The 21533-nt window shown below is 40.2% G+C and overlaps 1 protein-coding gene across 1 annotated transcript; it reads left to right on the top strand.

The window, feature by feature from the left end:
• The first annotated feature begins 7219 nt into the window (after positions 1-7219).
• On the top strand, positions 7220-8332 carry LOC121439019 (melanoma-associated antigen B2-like). Its single transcript, XM_041639512.1, has one exon. The coding sequence runs from the start codon at positions 7220-7222 to the stop codon at positions 8330-8332; it is 1113 nt and encodes a 370-aa protein (XP_041495446.1).
• Positions 8333-21533: the final 13201 nt, after the last annotated feature.

Here is a 21533-nt window from a genome sequence, read left to right as displayed (position 1 = left end):
AGTTCTATATTCTTGTGTTTACTGCCCATTATTGGTTTATTAAATAAATAACATCTTACAGTAAATTCCTTTGTTACATATGTGGAAGCCTGTGAAAAAAAGCTGCGAACTTACTGTGGTCTATGAATGGAACAGAGTGGAAATGTTCTTCCCAAAAGCTGTGCTTCTAAAAAAATACAAAGATCTATGAATAGTGGATGCACTTGAAAACAAGGACATTCAGGGAATATACCGTTATGTCCACATTATCTCTCTGGGAAAAGTAAGGACTGGGAGGAAAATTTTGGCTCATTCACATGACCAAAGATAGTAAGACATAACACCAGGTGTACTCCCTCCCTCTACCTTGTATTAGCTTAAGCTGACTGTAAATATCACCTCATGTATTACTTGCGTTAGTAATAAAAATGTGAAGTGTTCTGTTTACACTGCTCAAGCTCAAATGCATTGAGCCTCCTGAGTCCCCCATTCAGATCTTCTGCATTTCCTTCAACCCATGGAGAGTTAGCTTCAATGGCTGGTGTGGGTCAATGCATTTAGAGTGGATTTCACTTCCCTGATAATCCCCAGCTGATTAATAAAATGGACTACTTATATAAACTGGCTTTTCTCATGTTAAATCTTTTCAGTTCTATAAATAAAACCAATTCTGTCACATTTACATGAGTTTGAGTATATAATCATTACCATAAGTATGCATATCACATATATTCTAAAGTTCTATGAGTATATTACAGATACTTATCCAGCTTTAGGAAATTTTGAACACTTCATGTAAATCTATTCAATGTGATATAGGAAAAATAGCATAAGTGGTACCTTGAAGGATATTATGGCATTTAATAGATTTACAAGAAAAGATGCTTACAACATCCAAGCAGTTCAAGAGTTATGAATGATATATTATACCCAATTAATTAGAAAGTATGGGATAATAAATAATGTTTAAGTGTAGAAATGAATTAAGTAATATACCCAACACATTTTGTTGGTATTGTCAGTTATAAGAGAAAGAAGCAGAAAACTATGGCACTAGTTAAATAAAAGGAATGCATACTAGGACTGGAGAGATGGCTCAGTGGAGAAGCGTACTTATTGCTCTTTCAGATGACACAGGTTAGGTTCTCAGTACACACGTGAGCTTACAATCATCTATAACTGCACTTACAGGGTATCCAATGCTCTCCTTGGACATCCAAGGGTACCAGTTATGCAAATAATACACATACATACCAGCAGCAAAACACTCATGAATATAAAATAAATATTTTAAAATAGTAAATATATATCTGCAAAAGAGTAGTGATAACTATGATAGAATTTTAAATATGTTTACTCTTGAGTTAGATTAACAACAGTGAGCCACAGAAAGGCTCTACCTATAGAATTATTTCTGCTAATAGACAAAAAAAATATTACAATAATCATTTTTAATCCCCCAGTGGACTATCAGAAGAGGCTGGTGATCCCTAATGATTGTTAACTTCAACAGAAAGGAAATTACAAATCTTCTGTGTTATGGTTTGGATATAAAGGCTCATGTTTAAAAGACTTGATCGCCTGTTAGTGGCACTGTTGAGATGTGATTGGATGATAAGAGAAAGTTACCCTCATATATTGATAACTTCAGTGTTTAATGGCTACCAGGAGACAGGACCTGCTTTGAAGAAGTAGGTCACAGTGAGGTTATGCCTTTGAGAGCTGTATCTATCCTTTGCCTCTTCCTGTCTCTCTCTTCCTCTAGTCCCTTACCTCAGGTCTGTCTGCCTGAATTTTCCTCCTCCCAGTCTTTCTGGATCTCATAATAGAAGTACCCAATATTATTTTAAGGGCACTCAGCAAACTTTTGTCTGGCCAAGATTATTATAGCTGAGGACTATTAATGCTTGGGGCCAGATATATTGAGCTCATGATTATGCTGTTGTATATATTTAGGTATTTTAATAACAAAATCATTTTCTAAGAAATACTATGCTATGTTTTTACATGTAAAAACCCAAGTGATTTAGAAAATAATTAGCAAAATATAATTCATTAAATAGGTGTATCAAAATAGACAATAGCAATTAAACAGTATAAAGTAAAGCTGTAACAAAAATCCAAGACATCCACAAAATGTTTACAGACAAGCTGAGTTTAAGTGCCCATATGCTAAATGGTGAAAGACAACCTAATCACTATATTAGGTAAAGTCTTTCAAATCCTATAAAAAGTAGAAAATTATTTTTCTTCTGTTAAAGTTTAGTTCTTTTGGATACAAATACTAGATAAGGATGCTCCCCAAAAGAGCACCAACAAACTCAGAAACAAACGTCTTGTTTCATAAAATATCATATCTAATGCTAAATTAATAACTAGGCTGGCCCCAAGAAATGCAAAAAAAAATCAAAGTAGAATAAATATGGAGTTGAGCATTCTGGTTTCCAATTGTAAGCCTTCTGTCACTGGGGAATCTGTGACAGAAAAAAAATCAACTTTAAATCACACTCTAGGAAAAAAATCTTTAGTGTCAGTTTGACACTAGCCATGTTGTCAATTTTCAGCAAACATGCTGAATGTTCACATCGCAGAATCATCAACATGTAAATGTGAAATCTTATAAAGACACTTAATAAAGTATGGTAAAGCATATGACAATCATGCAGAAATGAAATACATGTGAAGAATAAACAGAAATAAGAGTATTAATACAATCCTATAATTAAAATATTAAAGTATTGTCATTTTCATTTAATATAAATTCATTCAAATAGGCAACAGATATAAGATCATTCACGATATAGTCATATATATGATATTGTTATATGTAGTATATTCAGACATATATAAATATATAAATAAATAGAAATTGAAACTAGCATTGCCGAGCAAACCATAATAGCCTTATCTATTGCCTACATATCAAAATTCCAAGTTGCTGTGTAATGTGTATGTATGTGGTAAGAATACTTATGCAAAACCAATATGAGTATGCACTTCAGCTTCAGTGGGCCAGCTCATGTACCATGGTTGAGGAGAATCTAGATGGAATCTAACTGTTATGTAGGGAGAGTAATCTAGAGCTTTCAAAGATGAGAGCTGAGAGTTTGTGGGGACCAAATTGTTATACACACAAGAGATTTTCTTGATGAGCACTACAAGACCTATGGAGCCCAAACAAACAACTCTCACCAGCAAGACAAATTAAGCAGAGGTGAGCTTAGTCTTTCTTGTTTTTTTTCTTTTCGGTTTTATTTATTTTCATTTTACGTACCAATTCCAGTTCCACTTCCCTCCCCTTGTCCCACCCCTCTTCCCTACATATCACCCCCTTTCAATCCTCAGAGGGGGCAGGGCCTTTCTGAGAGGATTGGTCCTGCCTCAACTTGGTATGTTTTTCTAGTGGTCTGAGAACTAAACAGTACAGCCTGCATCTCAACCTCAAGGACCATGCATGATAGGACACACCGAGATTGAGGCTTGGAGATTTTAGCATCTTTCTCAGGAACATCATACCATCTGTACCTTCTATGGAAGGTGCCCAGAAATGGCTCTATCTATAGATCCAGAGCAGTGAACTGGTGAATTGGGCAGACACAGGCTACCATAGCAGCAGCTACTCAGCTTGATGGCTCCTGTTGCATTCCAATGTTAACTAATATTAATAACAGACAGTTTGGTTTTGTCTATTAACTAGTGTAAAAATAAGGAATTAGAACACATTACAGAAAATGTACCATTCTTGACTGTAGTAATATCTAAAATGAAACCTTAACCCAATACCAACTACCTCCATCAACAAAAACTCAAGTCCACCTCCGTCTTATCTTTCTCAAGCCACACTTCTGTGTTCATCTTCTGTCCAATGACTGGACCTTGAACAAAGATTAAGTCCCAACTTTAAACACTGAAGATAGCATAACATCCAACTAAATTCTTCTTTACCAAACTGCTAAACAATATTGTGGCAAAGGTGACCTGCCAGCCCCTAAGAATAGATACTGAAACTTGCTACTTAGAAAACAACTAATTAGAACATATAACAGAAAATATGCCATTCTTGACTTAACAGAATCTAAGCTGAACCTAAAATGAAACCTTGCAAAACATTTACAAGATCCTGTTGACAGTAAAAATAAAAATTTACTCATAAACTTAAAGGAGTACGCCCAACAGCCTACGTGTATTCAAGAGAAAGTCTGTTGCGAAGGTATGACTTCCAAAATTTGCAGGTACTGTTTCTTATCAATGGCTTCCAAGATATCAATCAAGATATGACTGCTGTTTCCAATGCCCAAAACCAAACATACAAAAATTTTAAAGGAATAAATAATTAACATCACGTAGTGTAACAAAATGAGAGAGCCCTGAGGCGCTCAGAGTCTTTTGACTTGGTTCCTGTGTGATGGGAAGCTCTGGAGCAGAAACAATTATGTAACGTTTAATATACGACAGATGGAGATAGGCTCAAGTAGAAGAATAATTTGAAGTTCAGCCTTGTTTCTTTTCCATTGTACCTTGGAGGAGAAAAGCCCTACTATACTACTGATGGTGTGTAAAGTACTACTTAGAGGAGCCCGTGGAAACAGGACAGGATAAACATTTGAGTTGGCCTAGTCAGTACATCCAGAAATCCTAAAAAGCACCAACTGAAATCTCATCAGTAGCTGAAACTCAAAATGAGAATTCTATGTGATCCTATTACTCTCACCTTCATAGATTACAAAGGATGAAATAAAATGGAATAGGAAAAATAAAAGTGAATCATGTAACAAGGGTATGAATTCATTCCTGAAACCTTTGGAAATGCCCATGATGTAAGTGAAGGAAGACTTCAGCCTCAACTTTCAGGATCCTTGATTTTCTTCTTGGAATTTTGTATGCCATGGTTTAAGGGAGGATGATTAAAATCAGGAATACCAGGCTCTGTCAGCAGTCAGCCTGACAATATGAGTTAAAACAGAGGGACTTCAAAACACAAAGTACAGAAGACCTCAAAAACCTCCCTCAATTCATCTGTGTACCAGCAATTGCCAGAAACTGTTAGGTCTTTGAAGCCCAAAATGTAGTGCGCAAATGAAGTCTCCTTACAACAGTTCAGTTTGAGGGTGCCATCCCCAAAAGAAGAGACAAGAAGAGTTGTAGTCACAGTTCTTGATAAAACTCTACCTTACTTCCTACTTAGAACTCACAGGGAAGGGAGATCACTGAATTGAGGTCTTTAGACTCACTTCAGAAGATGGAAAAGGCTTTGAGCAAATGATTAGTCAATTATTATTGTGAGGTTTTAGGAAACCCTCACCTTCAGGATCAAAACAGGACTGACAAAGCCCCATGGTTTCTGTTCCAAAAAACAGGTCTACTATAATCCTGGAAATCGAAGACCCTAACTTCAGCATTATACCTTCAGTATTACTGGTGTGGGCTCCGATCAGCTGAATAAAGCATCCTAAGTGTTGTCAGGTGAGTAGGTGTATAAAAGGAGAAATCTGTGAACCCTCATTAAAGCCTTCTGAAAACTGCCATCTTCCACATCCTGAAAAGAGGCTCACACAGGAATAAGGTAAAGAGACGCAATGCTGGGATGATTCAGCATCCTAACCACAAGATAAACTAGACCTATAAAGAGCCCTATCCATAATCAGAACTGCTCCATCTCACTCCTTATAGGAGCTGGAATATAAATTCATGGAGATTATGAAAGCATGCACAAGCACTGTGCAAGTTTGATCCAGACCAAATTCTAGCATGAAGACAGAAGGTAAAGATGAATTCTCACCCTTAGAAGGGGCACTTTTGATAATTGATAGCTACTGGGAGAGAGAGAATCTACCTTCTTTAAGAGGGTTGGCCCTGGCAAGTCTTCCATGCTCCAATGGAAGCCCACATATCCGGGAATACAAGAACAGTGAAACTGAGCTTGATGGGTGGGTTAAAAAGAGAGGACATGGAGTTGTGTCAGTAGGGAAGAAGGAAATCATTTGGAAGGAGCTGGGAAAGCAGGTAAAATATGATCAAACAATACTATATGAAATGTTCAAAGAAATAATTTTAAAGGAAGGGAGATCTTTTGTCTGGGACACATTGGCTCATCTCAAGAGGGGCACAACCCGACCCAGGCAAAATAAAACAATTTCCTTGAGTTGTCTGGCAACTCTCTTCCCTGGAACTAGAGAAAGGGCTAGCATATTTTCAACTTTGGGGTTCTATTCATGGGACCAGATAGAGGCACAGTAAAGGGGCAAGTGTGGAATTGTGAGACCTTGACGTCTTTCCCTTCCTGAGGCAGTAAGGCCTTGCTTGGTCTGAGAGGTATGTCCTCCTGTTCCATGTGTTGTTAACTGGTGCCAGATGCCTTAAAGGATAATCAGAATTAAAAATGTGGCAAAGTGAAATCCACTGTAAATCCTCCAAACTATAATCCACCTGAAAAGGAGGCCACAAAGGCCCTGCCTCTGCTCTGGTCTTCAGAATCCTCAGACATAGCAGGCAGTTAGGCTCAGTGGCAATTGATTTCCCTTGCTCTTCTCAGGAATAAAATCCTACCTGGAAAACTGAAGAGTCCAGAGAAGAGAAAGCTGCACCCTAATTATAATAAAGTCATGCAAATTAAGGGGTATTTAAGTCTGGGTTGGGCAGGGTGGCATGCAGAACTGTGCACCTCTATGGTGGACTGATCATGTTCAATGCCAAGCCTAAAGATTGAGTTGCCCTTGATATTTGTCATTGGGAAAAGAGGGAAGTGGAATATTTATTCTGAGGAGAGTCTGTCACTATGGGATGGTGTAGGCTCATAGTGAGGATATTGCTCACAGTGGGTACTACATTCCTGAAAACAGCAGGGATCCACAAATATCTCCCTTTTTGCCTACACGAGTAATCTGTATTTGCTCCTGAATGAGTGGTAGGGGTGACATGTCTTCTTAAATTTTCTTCTGTATGATACTAGGAAGCACTGCAGTGTTAACAGAACAGCAAAGGGATTTATGTGTAGGTATTCAGACTGTACCAAAAAGCTTTTAGCAAATGACGATCAATGTTAGCCCATACTCTTACCCCAGGATGTCTCAAACCTGGTCATCATGCAGTCATCTAACCAGAATTTATTTCCTCCACAGATTTCTCAGGACACAGATTGACTAGGATAATAGGAGCACGGTGAGTTCTCAGAAACTTGTTTAGGAAAGCAGCATAGCAGGGACCTTGTTAAAGGAAAGGTACTCTCTAATATGGTGAAGGCATGGTGCTCACAAAGTGTCATTTTGCCCCTTCAGATTTATGCTTTGCCAGTCCTCCTGCCTACATCCTTACCCTGCTGTGCTTGAACCAAGTCATTATGCCTAGGGGCCACAAGAGTAAGGGCCGCTCTCGTGCTAAACGTCAAAACATACAGGAGAAGAGTCAAAGTCTGCCTGATCCTGAGCCCACTGCAGAGGAGGAGGCAACATCTTCTATTGATCAAGGGAATCTTCCCAGCTCCCCTGATACCAACATTCCCCAGGACACTCAAGGGGATGTAGCTTCTGTTTCCGATGATTCGGAAGCGTTGACAGGTGCTGTAGGTGGTGAGACTTCTGATACAAATGTTGACTCTTTAGTTTTAAGTGCTGAGAGACGTTCATTCAACTCCATTATAGTCTCTACCTTTCACTCTACATGCAAAGACCCTCTTCTCAGGAAGGGACGTTTATTGATGCAGTTTATACTACAGAAGTTTAAGGTCAAAGAGTCCTTTACACGGGGAGATATGTTGATGGTGATTAACAAGAAGCACAAAGAACACTTCCCTGAGATCATGAGAAGAATCGTTGTGCACCTGGATATTGTCTTTGGTCTGGAGTTGAAGGAAGTTGATTCCAGTCCTCAGTCCTTTATGCTTGTGGGCAAGTTGGGTCTCTCCACTGAGGGAAGACTAAGTAGTAGAATGGGGCTGCCCAAGACAGGGCTCCTGATGACCCTCCTGGCTATGATCTTCGCAACTGGCAATAGTGCCACTGAAGAAGATGTGTGGGAATACCTGAAAATAGTGGGGGTATTTCCTGGGCAGAATCATCCAATATTTGAGGAACCTAGAAAGTTCATAACAAAAGATCTGGTACAGGAAAATTACCTCTCATACAGCAAAATTATTGGCAGTGACCCCCCATGCTTTGAGTTCAGGTGGGGTCCCAGAGCCTGTCGTGAAGTCACCAAGATGCAAGTCCTGTGGGTTGTAGCTAGGATGCATGATACTATTCCTGCTTCCTTTCCTTATCTGTTTGAGGAGGCTCTGATTGATGAAGTTAATAGAGCAGCAAGGAGAGGCAGAATTCTGCCTGGCAGTGTTGTCAAGTCCAGAACCCATCTCAGGTGAGAGGCCCACAGCTCCTCCCACATCTAGCTGGGTTTGAGAGTCTTCCAGTCTGTTGAAGAATTGTCAGCCTTCTATGTAGTAAAATATTATAAGATAAAATAATGAAGTTTGTATCTTATTGTCCTGCTATAGATGAGAAAGTTACAGATATTTTATTCTTTGTTATATTGCAAATGTTCTATTAACCAAAGTTAATTGTCTCACAATCTATGCTTCTTAACATTTTATCGGACATGTTTATTGCTATTTGTCAAGTTTTAGATAAGTTTAATGATTTTAAACAACTTAGTACAGCATAAATAATTTTAAAAACATTATAAGGTAGGATAGGTTTGGAAAAGTGATTTTTATAAAACTGTTGTATCAATAAAGGTGTGTTAAAATGTTTATATCATAGTTTGATGTACATTTCATCCTTTACTTTTTGTTTAATTGAAATAAATTTGGAATTAAGATTACTCCAATTGCATGAGAAATTAATTGTAATAATTCAAAGCTTTCACTCTTTTTAATACTTTGTTTTTACATGAACATTAATTAACCATCTGCTCTAAATAATTTCCTTTAATGGTACTAGAGATGGTCCACAAAATTATCTACTAGTCACTCAGAAAAGGTGATAGCCTGACAGCAAGTACATATAAGGAAGAGGATGAGATAATATGTAAGCTACAAAGAGCAAGACAAAAATATGAAGAAGGGGTTGACGGTATGTGTATGGTATGTGTGTGTGTGTATGTGTGTGTGTATATATATATACATATACAAACATATATATATATATATATATATATTTATATATATATATACATGGAATAAGCCCATGAGTATGTGTGACTACGTGCCTATGCATATAAGATGAATCCAGAGGAGGGTACAGGGTATCCCACTTCATTATTTTACAGATTATTACTCTGATACAGAGTCTCTCATTGAAGCTGGAGCTAAGACAATGGCCAGAAAGTTTTATGGATTCTCCTGTATCTGCCTTCATACAACTGGGGGAATTGGCCCATATGTGACCATGTACAAATTTGTACATGGACACAAAATCCCAGGTTCTTATGCATACACAGCAAGTATCTTTACCCCCTGAGCTACCTCCTGAGACCTCTAAAATTTAATATGAATAAAATATTGTGGTTTTATAAGTCAAATGTACATTTTAATAATGTAAAGAAGAAAGCCTGGGCCAGCAAAGATTCTCTGGAATGAAGACTATGTGAGCACATTGTATATAGAGAGGACATTGATTTTAAGAAGTTAGATCTCCTTGTTATCTCTCATATTCTTATATATGAACTGAGTGTCTGGTCTTTGCGAAGTTCTCTTCTAGTAGTGGTGATGCTCAGGAAAAGATCGAACTTCATCCCATAGAATATCAGAAGCAAGGAATTAAAATCTTATGAGGAAAATATTACCACTTCCAATGGGAATTTCAGCAAAATAAGGAGAATAGATAAAAGTGAGCATAAAGTTCCTGAAGCAAGGCACTTTGGATTTTGAAAATGTCAACTCAATATAATGTGATATAATTTTAAAGTAATCTGCATTATTGGTTATATGAGCCTATGAGACTGATGAACAATATACAGGCCTCGATATGATATATCAGAATATTGAAGAAAGATTTCTTAATGGAAAACTATAAAGGTTGTAAAATTAAGATTTAATGTTATACACTGCCTTGACATTTGGTGGAGCCAGCAGGACCTCAAGTGATCAAAGCATGTACTGGAATTGCATAGGATAGGATGTTTTTTCCTTGTTTAGCATAACCTGACTTCTAGAGACCTTGTTATTGATCATGTGTGAGCAAACACAACTGGCCCTCTGTTTCAACTTATATAAGACTCTCCTATGACTATAATAAACATGTGGATGATTAATTAATCATATCTATATAGTATCTAATGTTGTGTGCTTAAGTGTCACATAATCCTATATGGAAATACCTCCATAATCCACATACAGAGGAAATGGATCATTATAACATATGATTATTAAGACTATTGTGCTTTCGAGACAATCCAGAAAGAATGTGTATGCAGGAAAATCTATTGACTTGTATGGGATACTATGAGAGTACCACATTGGCTTAAATAGGGTAAATTTATTTTTCTATAATTCTGGAAGCCAGAAGTCCAATATTAATATGTCAGCAGATTTGCTTTCCTGCGGGGACTTTGTCATCAACCTAAGTGGCATCTTCTTGCTCTCTATTCATAGGTCAGTCTCTATTCATGTATACATCATTTTTTTTTCTTCCGTGCCCCAAATCTTCCAATAAGAGCATTCTGGTCCCACTGTATGTGTGATTATCCTAGTGACTTGGTATACTTAACAACATGAATATTGCAGCCAGGGAATACAATAAAAATTCTAAAGGGCCTGTGGATTGTAGCATGATTATCCTTTACTTAACAGCTAATATCTAGTTATAAGTGAGTACATACCATGTTTCTCTTTCTGGGTCTGGGTTGTCTTGCTCAGAAAGGATAAAAAAAGAGGGCTCTTGGGGGGCATATAGATCTTTCTGGGAATGGGAAATAGAATAGATTTTGTGGGTTGTCCTGGGGTGGGTGGGGATAGGAATATGAGAGATAAGGAGGGGTTGGGAAGGGACAACTAGAATTGGGGACATGTAGGGCTCACTGTGAAAACCTAGTGCAGTGGAAATTCCTCGATGGCTCAGAAACCTAGGGTAGAACAAAAGACAACTGACAAAAAAAGGCAATGAAATGAATGATTGCTACTAATATTCTGCTAAACTCGTAGATTGGTGCCTAGCCCAACTGTAATCAGAGAATCTTCCTCCAGCAGCTAATGAGGAAGATGCAGAAACCCAGAGCCAAACATTAGATGCATCTTGGGAAAACCTGCAGAAGAGGTGAAGGAAGAATTGTAGGAGCCAGAGGGGTCAAGGACACCAAGAGAACACAGTCCAGAGAATTAACAAAGCAGGGCTCATAGAGTCTCAGAGGCTGAAACAGTAATCATAGAGCCTGCATGGGTCTGAGTGAGACCCTCTGCATATATATTGTGATTGTTTAACCTGGGGTTTTGTGGGAATTCTAATAAAGGGAGTGAGGTTGAGTCTTTTGTCTGCTCATGGGAACGTCTTCCTTCTACCGCGTTGACTTGTCCTGCCATGATATGCACATTGGTGCCTCATCTTATTGCATCTTGTTATGCCATGTTTAGGTGAAGAAGGGAGGTGGGGGTGACTGCGATGAGTGGAGGGAAGGAATGCTGTGTTCAGAATGTATTATATACAAGAAGAATAAATTAAAAATAAATGGAAAATTATAATAGACAAGAATAAGAAATATTTTGGTTCCACTATATACTAGAATACAATGCTCAAATAGGCATTCTTGGTGTATTGCCAGATAGTTGCTGAAGGGTAAGAGTAATATCCTGCCAAGGTGAGACATTTAGACACCATTATGTTAACATGGCTTGCCCAGAACTGTACTGAGTGTGTTTACTTGATAGATTATCTTAAATGTACTTTGGTAAAACTAAGGGAATATTTTTGTGTTGGTTGAAATGAATGAAAAAAGGGGCATATGGAAAGATAGTTGAAAGGCACTGAAACCTTTGATGCTCAACAAAACTCTTGGAGCTTTGAAGTGTAGCTAGGTGGAGAATAAGCCCAATATCCAAATTACGTAGCATGTGTTACCATAGGAAAGAATCTAATTTTACTTGCTAAAGCAAAATTTTTGTTGTTATATGATAGCATTTCATTTTCTTTCATGTAACTCAGAAGACGGTGGTATTATCCAGTACAATATTACTATTCCAGCCATTCATTAAGTACTAAATATTTATCAGTTACCTTGACATGTGTTTTATACATGACACATTCAATTATTATGTAAAATTGGTTTGATTTTGTTGGATTTTAATAACAGAATAGCATAGACTAGGTAGCTTTAACAACAAAAATATTTACTACTTTATATCCTGGAGGACAGAATATCCAAGATCCAATATCTGGTCAATTGGGTACCTTGTCTGTCCCTCATGCCTATACATATTTTCTTTCTTGCTTCATCCCTATAGTGTGTAGACTGGGACACAATATTTCTGGTCTTTTCTCACGAGGGTTGTAATGTAGTCTACCATAAAAAATTCTATCTTCATTAATCTAAATGTAGTAACATTTTGTTTGTAATCTAGCAAATAAAGCTTGCCTGAAGATCAGAGTATAGAGCTAAGCCACTAGTTAGTCATAGAGGCCAGGCAGTGGTGACACTCACCTTTAATACCAGCACTCAGGAGACAGAGGCAGGAAGATCTCTGTGAATTCAAAGCCACTCTGAGTTACAATAGATTGATCCAGCCTCAAAGAGAAACAGAGCCAGGAAACAGTGGCTCACACATTTAACCCCAGTACTTGGGAGCCATATGCCTTTAATCCCAGCACTAGGGAGATGGAAACAAGAGTGATATGGCTTGGTGGAGAGATGAATATAAGATGGGAGGAGACAGGAGCTTAATGCAGTCCAAGGCAGCAGTCGGAAACAGTCTGAAGGTACAGTCTAAGGATTTGGTAGAAGTCTAGTGACTGGCTGCACTGCTTAAATGATCTCTCACCTTTCACCCCTAACGTCTGACTATGCAGTTTTATTAAGACCAAAAAGAATTTGTGTTACATCAATTATTATTGTCAAGTATAGTGCCACACATCTTTTTAATTTTTTTTATTATTTTTAAGAAATAAAACAATCTTTTTTCATTCTACATACCAATCCAGATGTGGGATTTCCCTCTGTGTGCTGTGATTACCATTAATGAATAAAGAAACTGCTTTGGACATTTAGCAGGGCAAAACTTAGGTAGGTGGGGAAGGCAGAACTGAATGCTGGGAGAAAGAAGGGCAGAGTCACGGTGAAGCCATGGAGCCACTGGAGACAGACACTGTGAACTTCACCTGGTAAGCCACAGCCATGTGGTGATATACAGATTGATAGAAATGGGTTCAATTAATGTAAGAGTTAGCTAATAAGCTAGAACTAATGGGCCAAACAGTGATTTATTTAATACAGTTTTTGTGTGATTATTTTGGGTTTAAGCTAGCTGGCCTGCCAGGAACCAACAAGCGGCCCTTCTCCAACAGATTGGCAAGTGAACCTCCCCCAACACATTCCAAGTTACCACTCCCTCTCCTTCTCTCATTCCCTCCACATACTCCCACCCCCAACCCCAACCCCCATCCACTCCTCAGAGAGAGTAAGGCACATTGATTTGGGGAAAGTCCAGGGCCCTCCCTACTATATATAGGCAGAGCAAGGTATCCAACCAAAGAGAATAGGTTCCCAAAAAGCCAGTCCAAGAAGTAGACAAGGAGAACTTAAGGGCATGGGATAGTTGAGATGGAGGAAGGAAAGAGTTGAGAGTAAGGAAAGAGATATATTGAGGTAACCATTATGGTGTTAGCAAGAAACCTGGCTCAGTTTTTATGATTGGCAGCCAGATTGTAGCCAATCTTAAGTACCACATGTTGTTCCTTTTGAAAACTACAGCTCCCAACATTCCCCTGGACTATGGATAATATGCACGCAGGACACTTCTCCCAGACGCCCTTGCAACTCCTCCACCCTTCCCTTGGCCTTCTGCCCTTGGCTAGAACCTGTTTAGGTCCACACCTGGAAGTTTGGTGCTTCCAGCTCTCACCCCTCTTTTTCTGATCTTTTTCTGTCCTCTTTTCGGGCCCGCTATGGGGCGGGCGCCTCTCGGCTGCACGGGCAGCCCCCCAAAAGCTTAACCGCCCCCTCCTAGCTGGGGTTGTTCCCTGTCGGTAGCTAGGTTCGGGTCAATTGGGCTATAGCATGGCCCTCTCGTTACACAGACGCCTGTAATTAAAGCTGCTGTGTTTGAGGCACCTCCGGTGCCTTCTGTGGATAGTTTCACAGTTCTAGCCATGGGTGCTAAGCCTTCTAAAACAATTCCCCCGGCCTCCCCTCTGAGGCAGCTTCTGGAAGCTCTGAAACCTCACGCTCTGATTCCCTCCATGAAACTATCTACATTATGGCATTATTTTAAGATTGACCCCTCCGTTGCCTCTCACCGTTCACCTGCACACATGTTCTTGTCAATGCCATCCCTCCAGGAACCCTCTCCTCCCACCATGGATCCCGCCGACAAACCTCCACCCCCCCACCCCCCCACCCCCGGCTTCGAGGGGCCACTCACTCTCCTCCAAGGTCTCTTCTAGGCACAGAAAAGACTCACCTAATGCCTCTAAACATTCCCCTCCCAGGTCCCCAAGAAACTCCCGCTCCAAGACTTCACTTAGCCCCTCCGATAGAGTCCCTCATAAATATTAGTCCAACAGGTCATGCAAGCAGCTGGAAGTTTCTCCCCGCCACAGGTCACACAGGCAGCCGGAAGTGTCTTCGAATTCCTCCCTGTCTCCTCCCCACCACAGGTCACACAGGCAGCCTCAAGTGTCTCCTCCCTGTCCTATGCCTCCCCCTCAATCTTCCAAAGCCCCTCTAGGCTCCTGCTGTCACTAATCACCACTCTCCCTTTATTATTCACTTAAAACGTCCACACCTAAGGATATCAGGTTCCTAAAAGCTACAGCAGCCTCCTGCCAGATCTGCCAAAAGATAACGGCCCAGAGTTTACTTCCCAGATTTCTCAAAATCTGTCTAAAGCACTTGGAATCCCCTGGAACTTCCACATACCATACCACCCTCAGTCTTCAGGTAAGGTAGAATGGACTAACCACTCTTTAAAGGAAGCTCTCATTAATATGTCACAGGAACTCCACCTCTATTGGGTAAGGCTTCTGCCCCTTGCTCTTCTCAGGCTTCGGGCTCTCCCAAAGGGCCCCCTTTTCATTTCACCCTTCAAACTCATGTATGGGCGGCCAGTTTTAACCCCCAGCCTCTCATCAGGAACCTCTCCCATTCCTGATTACCTGCTCACTCCCCTCCTTTTCCACTTATGTTCACTATTGTGGGACTTCACAGATCACTCATTACCTCAACCATGTGCTAATACATGTCCACCGCCGGTTAAGATAAGGTATTACTCTCACCTCCAGGCCAGCATCCCTCACCTCTTTCCCCTAAATGGCAAGGTCCTTTCAGAGTAATTCTTCTATCTCCCACAGCTGCCAAGCTTGAAGGAATTCCCCATTGGATTCACCTGTCACATCTTAAACCGTTCATCTCCACAGCTCAAGATAATCTTTCATACATGGTAACTCAGACAGGACCTTGTTCTCTTAAGTTCCAAAGGACACAAAGTTCCTTGACATAACAGGTCAGTCGCTGACTGCAGCAGTGACCCCTGGAATGTTGAGGAATATACGGTTAAAATCTATTTCTTTTAAGACACTTTCTTTAAGCTCCAGGACGCCAGCCCGACCCACCTAAACAAATCAAACACAAGCAGATCATTAACAGAATAAGTATCATTTAATTTTTTATCATTCTTAACCCCAGAACTCCTAAGACTCCCCCACCCCAAATCTCCCCTTTCATTTTCCAAACCTCCTCTTCCCTTTAATTTTTTCCTCTCTACTAATGCGACTTTTGTCTTCCAGCATCTTAACGATGACCCAGCTACTCAGAAAAAAAACAGACAGATGCAATTTCTTCAATCAGCCATGGCCTCAAACGCCAGCGGTCAGGACATAACCAACAGGACATCAGCCACCTCAAACGCCAGCAGTCAGGACATAACCAACAGGACATCAACCACTTCAAATGCCAGCGGACAGGACATAACCAACAGGACATCGCCAGAATAATCGGACACCCCCTGGATCCCATAACGCCAAGAGCCAGCAGGAAGCAGTCAAGAGACCGGGCTATGCCCCCATTCCCTACCCTTTAAGACCCCCCCAATTTTTTTAATAAAACCAAAAGGGTGAAATGTTGTTCCTTTTGAAAACTACAGCTCCCAACATTCCCCTGGACTATGGATAATGCACGTGCAGGACACTTCTCCAAGACGCCCTTGCATTCCTCTTTAAGAGCGGGGGTCGCCACGAGCCCCCTCTCTCTTCCCCCCTCTCCTTTCATCTCTGCACACCCGTACCTTACTTGTTGTTACCCCTCCCCCACTAAAGTGCACCCACGTGGGACCACCGCGTGTCCGTGTCTCCTTCCTAACCCCGCACCCGCCGTGTGTCTTGCGTAATGTCTCCACTCTCTAACCCCGCAGACAAGAAAGGCAGAAAAAGAATAACACCACACATCTTTAAGTCTAACACTCTGGAGGCAGAAGCAGGTGGATTTCTATGAGTTCAAGGCCAGCCTGGTCTATATAGAAAGTTCTAGGCCATCTAAAGCTACACAGTGAGACCCTGTTTCAAAAGCAAACAAGCAAGCAAACAAAATAAGCTTCCTAATCCCCAATCTCTACCACTGTCATATTAGCAGATATTTTTCAACTCATGAGCTGTATTAGATGCCCTGTAATTTAAGATGTAATGAAGATAAACTAAGGAAATACAAGTTCTAGGCGAACAAAATGAGTTCACTATCAACCTGAGCAACTTAACCAGACACTATCTAAAAATAAAAATTAAAAAAAAAATGCTAGGGAAGTTATTCAGTGACAGTATGTTTGCCTGGTTTGCACACATCCCTGGATATCACATCGCTGTGTCTCTCACATACACAAAAGAAAAAAAAATAAACTACCACATGGTCTCAATGGTTTCTCAAGGTTCTCAGGGTTCAGGGCTGAAGAGATGCATCAGCAGTTAAGAGAACTGCCTGTTTTTTTCCAGAAGACCTATATTCAAATTTTAGGAACCACAAGGTAGCTTACAACTGTAAATGAAAGCTGTGCTTTCATTTCGCAGTCACCCAGACTCAAATAATCACATAAAAACTATATTAATTATAACCCTGTTTGGCCAACTGCTCAGGCATATTCCTAGCTAGTTCTTATATCTTAAATTAACCCATTTCTAATATTTTATATTTTACCACAAAGCTCTTGGTTTGTAACCTCACATCTTGATTCTTGGGCAGCTACATGGCATTGGCCTGCCTCTGCCTTCTTTCTCCCTGCATTCAGTTTCGTTTTCCCACCTAGCTATATTCTGCTCTGCCATAGGCTGAAGCAGCTTCTTCATTAACCAATGATAATAAAACAAAAAACAAAAAACAAAAAACAAAAAAAACAAAAAAACAAAAAATAAAACATATTTATAGCATACAGACAGGAATCCCGCATCACACAACTTTCTCTAACTCCAGTTCCAGGGCATCTTATGCCTTCTTCTGACCTCTACCAGCAACACACACACACACACACAGAGAGAGAGAGAGAGAGAGAGAGAGAGAGAGAGAGAGAGAGACAGAGAGAGAGAGAGACAGAGAGAGAGAGAGAGAGAGATGATGCACATACATATATAAAGCACTCACAAATGCATAAAATACAAAATGAATTTAAAATATTCTCAAGATTCCCAAGTTATTAAATGTTGGCATGAGGAGAGACTATTGATCTAAATTTATCTAGAGGGTGTACTATTCTACTCTTCCCACAGTAAAGCTTTTGGGGTTGTATGCATTATTTTTTCTTAACTACCTTTTTTGAACTTTCTTTTTGTTGACATTTCAGTCTTTTTAAATCATTCCCTTAGCTGTAGATGTTTATGCAGTGAATTTCAAGGTGGTGGGATAGATCTGTTGATGAGGTAGCAATTCTGTAGCTACATTCAAAAATGAAATGCAAAATATAGCTATTTCCTTGGCTTAGTATTCTTAAAATGGAGGCATTTTGTAATTCCAAATAGAAAATTCCATTGTCCTTTTCCATATTCTTTTTTACTAAAATATTTTTCATACAATATATTCTGATCATGGTGTTCCTTCCTCCACCTCCTCCCAGATCTTCCCCATCTGCTCATCTACCCAACTCCACCCCCCTCTAGAAAATAATCAAACCAACAAAACAAACCAGAATTTTAAGAGACAAAAAGAAATATACACACACTAATACAAAATTGTATCCCAGTTGATTTAAAAACAGATTTTGTGCCCAAAATACCAGATAGGATCCACTGCTGGAATAAAAAGAATATGAACATAGTAAGAGGTTTGACTAATAAAGGGGGAAACTGGTAAGAATATGAATATCTATATGTAAAGTATGGACAGACTGATTTACAAACTCAAGTGGCTTAATCTTATTTCTGTACTAGTCAAATACCTTGAAAACTTGAGTCTGTATAATAAAGAGAAGGAATATATTTTTTTCTCTTAAAACTACATCACTTTCTAATCCCTCTTCCTGATCTTCAGCTTTTCTCCCAACACTCTGAAAATACACCTCTACTTTTACGAGTATTTGAAGGAGGATACTACTCGTGAATATTTTCAAATATAACATCTGATGTGAAATCTTTAAAGAGACAGGAGTTATGACAAACGTTGGGATAATTACAGACTTATGAAAAACAAATTGTGCAAATGTCCTATCTCCATATTTAAACCACTAGATCTAGGTTAAAGACAGTTAGCTCGGGGAGGGTGACTTCTGGAAGGAGAATTTCAGAAGGCAAGCTTCCCATTAAGGTGGAGTTGAAAGTGGCAAGGGACTAAAAACACAACTAGTATTAAACGTACAATAGTCTATGAGATTGAGAAACTACACATCCCATGCCACAGGGTGGCCTGAGAGGCGGGGCTTCCGTCAACCGTCCCCGTGGGCGTCAGCGTGGGCGGGGGTCCCTTCCTTTGAGACAGCGGGGATTCCCTGTGACGACAGGGAGGCGCATCTCTGTGGAGTGCAGTCCAAGGCAGCTGACTCAACCAAACCAGGAAAAAAGTCCCAGTTTCTGTCATTCAAGGTGAGGAGTTTCAGCGAGGTTGAAAAATAGCCAGCTCAGAATCAAATGTACCCTGCTCTTGCCCGTGCCCTTTGGTCTGTTTCGGGTCCCTTTAGACTTCCCTCGCCACCAATGGCTGGCTCCCTTGTTCTCAGTAAATTCCCACCTCAAAGCCGAGGACCATCACACCAATTAGCCCTGACCACAGGTCCCTTGTTACTGGACTTGGTCCATTTCACAATAAAGCACTCCACAGTGCTACGCTGGCAGCTTCCTTTCCTCTCACTGCCACCTCCTCCCCCTCCATTTAGCTACCCCACGCTACCGCGCCCCCTCCCCGACTTCCCGCCTTTTTCGTCAGTGGCGCCATTTAAAAACGCGGCTGCCTATACTCAAAAGATATATATGTATATATAAATTGTTCTTTGTCTCTATGTTAACAAAAGAGAATAACAACACTATTCTCACCCTACTGGAATCCATGGTTTTATTATTAGTCTTGTCCAATCTCAAAAAGCAGGTCCACAATGTATGTGACACGAGTCTCTGCTAACCCAAAGAAGCCTCATGACAAATTGTGCCCTTTTAAACAGATTTGGTCCAACTCAGAGCAATGCCTCCATCTCAAAGAATAGAACTTGTTCTCTATTTATTTCGGTTAATTTTATTTTATAGGTATTTTTGTTTGTTTGTTTGTTGAGACAGGATTTCTCTGTAGTTTTAGAGCCTGTCCTGGAACTAGCTATCCTAGACCAGGCTGGGCTTGAATTCACAGAGATCTGCCTGCCTCTGCCAAAGCAGGAGGGGTGGGGAGACGAGGCCGCGACAGCAAATAAGCCGCCGCCGCCATTTTGTTTGTCTTTGTCAATGTTGGAGGTTTATGTTCCCAATCCAGAAAACTCATTGTTCACTCTCTGCTGTGTGATTCCTCATAAAAAAATGTCCACTATCACCAGTTTTACCCTTATCCTCAGTCATTTTTTTTCTTAAGATTTATTTCGTGTAGATCATGCTGGCCTCGAGTTCACAGAGATCCACCTTCCTCATCCTCCCGATTGTTGAGATTAAAGGTGTAGGCCACAACCTCCGCACTTTATTTCATTTTTAATTAGCCCTATCTTCGTGTGCTATATGCACATGAGTGCAATTGCAGGCAGAAGCTGGGTAGGCTGGAGTCCAAGTTACTTGTGATCCTGATCCATACTCCTTGGGTGCTGAAAATGCAACTCGGGTTTTCTGTATAAACAGTATGGACTCTTTAGCACTGAATCATCTCTCTAGCTCCACTGTCCTCAGTCTTAAGAAGTCCTGGGGAAAGCGGACCAGTAGAGCTCCACACTCATTTTGCTTCTATAGTCTCTGGAATGAGACACTAAAGAAAGCCAGGGAACAGAGGTAGGAAAAGCCCATGGTAAGAGAAAATGTAAGGAAACTTACTGAGGTGGAGATACCAGTGAAGATGATTTACATGTAGCTGAGACTCTCAAGTACCTGTCAAGGTAAACCTGCTTCCATTAAGCAAAAGGAGTAGTATGTTCCATAGGGAAATAAAAGGCACAGCATTGAGTGAGTTCTGAAGGAATTAACCACCCTAGGTGAGTCAGGAGGCTTGATGCATATCCCTGTCCTCAATCCTGAGTGTCCCCATGAAAATCTATTGGTCCATTTCTACAAGGGGATATGAGGAACTCAGTGTGTGTAGAGAGACCTCAAATCAGCATAGTGAAGAATATTGCACATGGCCAGAAACCAAGGCAAGGATGCAGAAGGACCTATATAAGTCCTCCATTAAGGACAGTCTGAATTGACTGGGTAGTTGTGATGGAAGAGCCACTGGTTTACTCCGGTTTCAGGAGTAAACTACTAATAGTAGTGACAGGGTTTTTTTTTTTTCTTGTAAGGAGGATGGACCTAATCCACACTAAAAGGCTTTCTTTGTATTTCAGGTAGCCAACAAGAAGAATATTTTCTAAATAGACACTAGAATTGCACAAAAATGGCAGCTTCAGAGTAGGAAAAGAAAGAGGCCTAACACTTTACAACTGGTAATATGAACTGAGAGGAACTGAAAGAGGTTCCTGGGATCTCAAAAGAGAAGTCCTCCACTGCCACCCCTGCTCATTAGCCCAGAACAAGAGGCAAGACAGAGAGTCCCAGTCTAAAATATGCCTCTCCCTTCTTACTTGGGGAATGAGATTTGTATTACAGTAGCATGTTGAATTCCAAAAGCATTGCACTAGTGGAAACGTGCAGAGGCAGCCTTAGTTTCAAACAAGGTTTTTGTTCTCTGACTAAAGTGTTCATATCGTCTTCTTCTGTTCCTTACAGCTGCTTTCATCACCAGCACCCTTCTAACATATTCTATTCTTGTCCTTAGCCAGAGTCATC

This window comes from Microtus oregoni, unplaced genomic scaffold (assembly GCF_018167655.1).
Source record: "Microtus oregoni isolate MIOR12 unplaced genomic scaffold, Mior012 000059F_ref0000304, whole genome shotgun sequence".
Taxonomy (NCBI): domain Eukaryota; kingdom Metazoa; phylum Chordata; class Mammalia; order Rodentia; family Cricetidae; genus Microtus; species Microtus oregoni.
This window is presented reverse-complemented; position numbering and strand designations above follow the sequence as displayed.

What these genes read in the sequence shown, in the direction of transcription:
- LOC121439019 (XM_041639512.1), top strand. Translation starts at nt 7,220, where the DNA reads ATGGTGCTCACAAAGTGTCATTTTGCCCCTTCAGATTTATGCTTTGCC.